Source organism: Rhinichthys klamathensis, unplaced genomic scaffold, assembly GCF_029890125.1.
Source record: "Rhinichthys klamathensis goyatoka isolate OS25496 unplaced genomic scaffold, OSU_Roscu_1.1 h1tg000055l_1, whole genome shotgun sequence".
Classification (NCBI taxonomy): domain Eukaryota; kingdom Metazoa; phylum Chordata; class Actinopteri; order Cypriniformes; family Leuciscidae; genus Rhinichthys; species Rhinichthys klamathensis.
The window spans coordinates 1,760,177-1,768,009 of record NW_026606600.1 but is presented as its reverse complement, the minus strand read 5'-3'; the positions used below and the strand labels follow the sequence as shown (position 1 = coordinate 1,768,009).

The 7,833-nt window shown below is 40.2% G+C and overlaps 1 protein-coding gene across 2 annotated transcripts in view; it reads right to left on the bottom strand.

Moving 5' to 3' along the window:
- Positions 1-3,487: 3,487 nt before the first annotated feature.
- The window catches only part of adamts18 (ADAM metallopeptidase with thrombospondin type 1 motif, 18), a 97,355-nt gene continuing 93,009 nt past the window's right edge, over positions 3,488-7,833 (bottom strand). For both annotated transcript variants that reach the window (XM_056248451.1, XM_056248452.1), the window contains 3 exons: positions 7,178-7,426; positions 6,916-7,081; positions 3,488-5,442 (listed from right to left, as the gene is read on the bottom strand). In XM_056248451.1, the coding sequence (XP_056104426.1) occupies positions 5,324-5,442; positions 6,916-7,081; positions 7,178-7,426 (534 nt within the window). In that variant the 3' untranslated portion in view covers positions 3,488-5,323. The remainder of the gene's footprint in view (positions 5,443-6,915; positions 7,082-7,177; positions 7,427-7,833) is intronic.

Below are 7,833 nucleotides of genomic sequence, written 5' to 3'. Positions count from 1 at the left end.
ACAGTGAACTCATTGTCATGTTCAAGAATCCAATTTGAAATGATTCGAGCTTTGTGACATGGTGCATTATCCTGCTGGAAGTAGCCATCAGAGGATGGGTACATGGTGGCCATAAAGGGATGGACATGGTCAGAAACAATGCTCAGGTAGGCCGCTTTAAGGGGCCTAAAGTGTGCCAAGAAAACATCCCCCACACCATTACACTACCACCACCAGCCTGCACAGTGGTAACAAGGCATGATGGATCCATGTTCTCATTCTGTTTACGACAAATTCTGACTCTACCATCTGAATGTCTCAACAGAAATCGAGACTCATCAGACCAGGCAACATTTTTCTAGTCTTCAACTGTCCAATTTTGGTGAGCTCTTGCAAATTGTAGCCTCTTTTTCCTATTTGTAGTGGAGATGAGTGGTACCCGGTGGGGTCTTCTGCTGTTGTAGCCCATCCGCCTCAAGGTTGTGCATGTTGTGGCTTCACAAATGCTTTGCTGCATACCTCGGTTGTAACGAGTGGTTATTTCAGTCAAAGTTGCTCTTCTATCAGCTTGAGTCAGTCGGCCCATTCTCCTCTGACCTCTAGCATCAACAAGGCATTTTCGCCCACAGGACTGTCGCATACTGGATGTTTTTCCCTTTTCACACCATTCTTTGTAAACCCTAGAAATGGTTGTGCGTGAGAAAATCCCAGTAACTGAGCAGATTGTGAAATACTCAGACCGGCCCGTCTGGCACCAACAACCATGCCACGCTCAAAATTGCTTAAATCACCTTTCTTTCCCATTCTGACATTCAGTTTGGAGTTCAGGAGATTGTCTTGACCAGGACCACACTCCTAAATGCATTGAAGCAACTGCCATGGGATTGGTTGATTAGATAATTGCATTAATGAGAAATTGAACAGGTGTTCCTAATAATCCTTTAGGTGAGTGTATATCTCCATAATGCCAAACCCTAATTGGACACCATCATAGTACCAAAATAGTGAACTAAACTGCATAATGTCCAACAAATTGCAAAGTACTCGACACCTATGTGACAAAACACGCGATACCACAAGCATCAAGCTGGATTTGCTGAGAGACCTTATTACACAGTCAATCACAAACAGCCAAACAGAACAGCACAAGGGCCAGTTCTCTGTTTTGGCACGTTTTCACTCCTCCAACACCAAATAAAGCGTAATTTAAGAACTTAATGAGATGTTTCAAATAATATCCGATTCCAAACTTTTACAAGTCTCTCCTCGTCAATATTTGATTATTAATATACATGAGGAGGGATCCAATGATAATTTAGTGTGGGTGGGGCTTCCTGACACTACCATGTTTTTTTGTTTTGTTTTTAATTTGGCTAGCTTTGGCTATTGACAGATACATTTTTGCCAGGAAACAGTAGGCCTATAGTCTGTTTGGATAATGAACTCAAACAACAAAACAGGAAACGGGAAGTGGAACCTTTTAAAACTTGATCAACTATACACAGTTATATGGTTAGTTGCATTTTATTATTTGTATTTAGTATTTTTCGTCGTCCCATGATCAGAACAGACCTGTGACCACCTGTTGGGAATCACTGTTCCTGTAAATGTGCATTCTCCCTTAGAGTGATCTATTGTCTGCAAGGGCACAGAGTGAATGCTGGATGATGCCATTTAGCTGATGATTGGAGATATGTCTTAAAGAGATGACAGCTCTCACTTCATCTAAGGGCTGGAAAAGAGAGAAAGAGAGTGTGCTTATATGCCCAGTGCCCTGTTAAGAAAGCCTGTCAGAAGTCAGGAAAAGAGGCATAATACTGCCGTAGCTGAGTGACACAGTGACATAGAATTCCAGAGAGTGAAGAAACTGTGTGCATGTTTGTGTGAGCAGGCAAGGAGAGAGAGAGAGAGAGAGAGAGAGAGAGAGAGAGAGAGAGAGAGAGAGAGAGAGAGAGAGAGAGAGAGAGAGAGAGAGAGAGAGAGAGAGAGAGAGAGAGAGAGAGAGAGAGAGAGAGAGAGAGAGAGAGAGAGAGAGAGAGAGAGAAACAAAGAGAGTTTTGCACCATGCACAAGAGGATAGAGAAATGCCACAGACGTGCTTGGTATTCAGTCTTCATAATCAGTGTCTGTGCATCCAGTGACACGGATGAGGAATTGCTCCTTTCTTTTACGAGTCTCTCGATGCTGTCAGAAATTATCACAAATAATTGTACACACAGGAAATTAAGAAATATGACAAAAAATGACAAATGTATGCATATTATGAGGAGGAATAGATATTCAAGAGTGTCGAGGGAGGACTTAAGCAAACTCTGTGTGATTTACTAGGGCATTTAGTACACACAGGAACATTTCGCCTGGAACACAAAAAGGGAAGTGAGGAATATGAATGTTTGGGGTATTTAACGTTACGGTTGGCTGGGAAACATTGCTATCTGTTTTAGAGGGTTTTTTCATGTGTTTATAGCTTATTATTATTATACAGTCTGTCCCTTTGTGGCACAATTTAAATAACGTTTTATATTTGCACAAGAACAAGTCTGTTTTCCTTGTCGATAATATGCTAGGGAGTATTTTGTCTAAACTCCACTTTGCTTCTGGCTTGATGTTCATAGTAATTTGTTGTGATGACAGCATATCATTTTTCATTCCTTAAATATTGCAGCATTTTCATCATTCAAGGGCTTTCTGTACTCAACATTGCAAGAGCACTAGTGGAAAAAAAGCCTCACTAGAGGAATACAGTAAATCAGAGACTTTTTATTATAAAACTTTCAGTGGAAGTATTAAATATCACACGTACAGTGTGCTGTTATACCGTCAGCTCCTCCACAAAACTGTAGCCCAGGAACTATTTAGACATAGCAATAAATTACAAAAAGTTTCAATTCAGACAGTGAAGAAAGACATGACTCATCATTTGTACAACATACATAATGTCAAAACAAGGCAAAACAATGTATTTTTCCATTTGTTTGTGATAAGGAACATGTTTATAGTCGAGTAAGGAAGAAATGAAACATACTGTAAAAGAACAAGAGTTGATTTATGGAGATCCAGAAGTTATATAACTAAATTAAAGTACCCTTTAAAATGGTTCAGGCAGCAAAAGAAAGAAGAGGACAGAGAAACCTGCAGTGCAACATCACTTTTAAAAGTGACCTTTTGCACTTATTAGTGTATGCAAATATCCCTTCCAGGGATTGGGGGTTGGTAATTAAGTGTTTGGAATGAAATGAGGACAGAATGAGTGCTGGTACTATGCCTCAAGTGCCATCTGCTCCAATGTTTATTGTTAGAGCAGGACCGTCATTCCTGAAACCTGTGCAAGGATTACTAAGATGAGACTCCACTCTTCTGTCAAGCTCAAAACAGTTAGTAGCCCAACAACTACAGCACACAGAGAGATAGAAACAGAAAGAGATGAAGAGCACTAACAGAGTAAACTGAGATGAGGTCCCAAGTCCTGAGAGGCTTGGGTTTGTTAGCTGCTCCTCCTCCTCCTCCTCCTCCTCCTCTTCCTGAACATGACACTCACTCCTACACACTAATTGGTCCCGGCAAAGTGACTGAGAGCAACCTTCTTTACTCTCTCTGACACTCATCCGGGACGAGCTCAGTCCTCTCGTCCGCCTTGTGGGAGACAGCACTGCATGAACTGCACACAAATTACACACACACATACTGGCACTCATACATATAGTTCATCCGCCAATGGACACTACGTAATACATGATAAATCTATCTTGTCTGATTTAGTCTTCTGTGGCGATCAGACGGAATTGTGACTCAACCTTACAGGTCAGACCAGTTCCACAGAGGAAATTTAAGCATGTTAATGTTTGTTAAAATCAGAAGCCTGTAGATGCTCTCTTGCCTACAGGATTTTGACCAATGTAAAAGTTTAAGTTACTTTGTAAACATACAAGAGTAGTGGGGTTTTATACTGAAGTAAACATAAGATTGTGATGTACGGTAAGTTGAATTCACTGAATCACAAACAAAATTAACAATGGAATGAGAATGTCCACTTCACTTCGTATAGCACCAAAAACACTAATTCAACAGATTCATTGATAAGCAGTCAAGCAGGCAGTATTAGGGTGTGGTCACATTTACCATTGTTCGGCAAATTTTCGCAGGCAAAATCTAGTAGTTTCAATAGGAATTCATGCGATCAGGAATTTGGCGTGAGGGCAAATGATTTTCCCATGCACATTTCGCAACAGGTCACATGGATTCAATGCATTTACCAACAGAATGCTGCTTGTTTTAAATATGACAATGGATTTTTGCTGCAAAATTTAGCAGAAAATTGTGACCGCACCTTTAGACTAAATGATTACAGGCTAAGGAGTCGTTAGATGCAGACGTGAGAAAAATGTGAGATGCAGCGCGGACGAAGAGTAAAAAACAAAACAAAAAAAAGCACACAGCAGAACATCTCAAAACAGGCTTTTATGAAATATGCTGCAACCAAAACCGAAAATATCTGAAAAGCAGAATCGAAAGTTACTATTTTTTAAATGAAAATAATAATAATAATATAATCACCCTGGCTACAGCTAAACTCTTCCTCCGACAAATGATTGTAACTGTATACACACTCGATGCTAGCCCAACCCCTGGCTTTTTCTGATTGGTCCACTATTTTGAAATTGACATTGATAAGTTCTGCTGTGCGTAAAACATTGAACTTCTCTGAACTTGACACGTTGTCTTAAAAATAAAGCGCTAATGTGTGAGACGGGAAAAAAAACGAGACGCGGAGTAAGGGTCAAAGATGTTCATCGAGTACGTGTTTACATAGAAAACCTATTAAAAAGCAGTGCAGTGGAACACAAAAACACTGTAGAGATGTAGTCTCACTTCTGACCAGATCTTCTGGTTATGGGTTCGACTGGAGCTCAAAGAGCAAACTCAAATAATAGAGTACTTCAGGTGTGCACATTAACCAGAGTAACTCCAATGCTCATTTGGTGCTCTTCAATGTAGCATATAAATCAACTGATGATGGAAGTCTCTTAATGGCTTTAACCAATGGTCACATCTCCAATCTTAAGAGAACAAACAGAGATATTTACAAAATAAATGTTCAACAGATTGGTTATTGAAGAATCACAATTCTAGTTTTGATACACCATCAATGTAAAGAGTTTCTCGAGTTCCTCGGATACCAAGCTCTCATTATCTCTCATCAGTCCAAGACAAGGTCCACTGGAATGCCTCTTTCTCTGCTATCTCACAAATAATAACTTTGTCCACAGTGGTCATCTTTATCACAATGATTTACAGATCTCAAAGATTCAGTGAGGAGGCTTGTGGGATGTGAAGATCTTCTGATTTACTGTCTTTTGGCGGAGCAGGACTTGCAGCATTGTTGACCATAGAATTTGTGATTGCAAACACCATGCTGAGGCACCAGATGACACCAGCTGAAGAAGTCGATGCAAGGCTGGCCTTCTGTTAATGGGAAGACACATAATGACTATTATTTATTTTGAGCCTTAAAAACAACAGTGCGCACACAAGCACTCAGTGTTTTTGTAAGTACTGTTTACTCTGAATAAATACATTGTGGCGATGTTGCAAGCCACTTGGAATCACTGCACCAGCATACTGATAAGGACCTGACCTGCTCTCTGAAGGCCCTCTCTCAGTTATCCCATGAGAATAAACAATTACGCACACATACACACACACTTATGTCTCTTTGGTATGTGCCTTGTACTACCAGCGAAAGAGAAGAAGGTCTCTACATTCTAATTATATTTAAACATAACAATTATGATTTGTTAATTTAAATGATATTGTTTTATCACACAATGTATGTCAGTTTCTTGTTGTTAAATAGTGGAGCACAATGTTATTTGACCTACTATGTGGTCTTAAATCATCAAGTAAAAAGTGCATTGTTTTTACCACTACATAATGAATAAATGTAAACACCAGTGATGTTTATCAAGCTTGATAATTGATTATGATACATATGTAATCAAGGCAACAATGACACTTAACACTATGAAAATATACATGCATTTATGCAATTGGCAGATGCTTCATCCAAAGCAACGTAAAGTAAATTCATGGTATACATTTTATCAGTATATGTTTCCTGAGAATCCAACCCATGACATTACTAACATCACGCTCTGCCAGTTGAGCTACAGAACAAGATATGAGAGTTCATAACAAATTCAGAAGTATGTCCACTCAGGCATTGCAGGTACTGTTGAGTGAGATAACATTTGAGCTAAAAGGTGGGGTGGTGTTCAAGGTGGCAACCGAAGGTGAGAACCTCCCTGTATGTTCTGTGGTTGCATCATACGAATGTTGTGGAAATCAATTTCCTGGTTGTGTACTATTCTAAAACAAGGAAGGCAAGGAAGGAAGGGAACTAACAATGGGAGTAGATTAACTAGTTTCACTTCACATTGTGTAAACAGTCTGGTCATGAGGCTGTTTCTATTTCAATCTGCAGCACAAGCCCTATCTAGATTATAAATTATAAAATGTAATTCATTCCCATGATGGCAAAGCTGAATTTTCAGCATCATTACTCCAGTCTTCAGTGTCACATGATCCTTTAGGAATCATTCTAATATGCTGATTTACTGCTCAAGAAACATTTCTTATTATTATAATGTTGAAAAAATTTGTGCTGCTGAACATTTTTGTGTTCTTTCTTTCAGGATTCTTTGATGAATAAAACCGTCCAGACTATGATTTGAAATAGAAATCTTTTGTAACATGATAAATGTCTTTACTGTCAATTTTGATCAATTTAATGCATCCTTGCTGAATAAAAGTATTAATTTCTTTTAAAAAGTCTTACTGATCCCAAACTTTTGAACGGTAGTGTGTACTGAAGTCGCTTTTGGATTTAAGTGCCTTCTAAATGAATAAATGTACATTTAAAGGCCAACCAGCTTGTACCTTTATGTGTGGGTGAGAGAGGTGGGACTGGACCAGGACAGAAGTATGTATTGCAGGCCCGTGAGCTTATGGGTCTCTGATGAGGTAAACAGCCCACTGACGGACGCCCATGTCTCAGACACTGAATGCTCCGTGTCTGCACCCCACCACCACAGGACACTGTGCACTGAAAGACACATGAACAGGACAGGAAGCTTAGAGGTCTGGCAGAATAGTAATGGAACAGATCCCTGATTGGTTATAAAGAGCCAGTTGTGCATACCTGCAGCCAAGGAGAGGAATACCAGCCCAGAGTCACAGAAGTGCCCCCCCTGTCTGGGCCAGGCTGAAGGAGCTGGGGCGGCGGGGGCTCTGGGCAGGGGCTGTTATTACAAGCTTGCTTGAGGTCTGCTTGGGGCTTCCGTAGGTTCCTGCACCTCCTTGAAGGGAACTCAGTGTAGCCTCCTTGGGAGTCTTTCTCTCCACAATGCAGCTCTCTTCTCCTTACTCCTGCTCCACAGGATGCCGAACACTGTGTAAAACAACCAGACAATCAGATAATAAGATATGTACACATAAATACTCCGCTGACCCCTTTCTACAAGGTCAACTCATGCCTCCATAGCAACGGTTAACAATGCTGCCATAGTCTGGAGAAGAGTAAGACAAATCCAGAATGGAAAGTGCCACTTACCTGTATGGAATCAAATGCGTGTTTTAAATATTCATGCACAGATGATTCAGGCACACATGATAGCGTGCATCCAAGGCTACGTCTACATTCATCCGGATACATTTGAAAACAAATCTTTTTCTGTACGGTTTGGCCTTCTGTCCACACTGAGACAGCTTTTTGAAGACACCCTCCAAAGTGGATAAATATGAAAACGCTGCTTTCGGAGAGATTTAAAAACTATGATGCATTTTTAGTCATGTGAC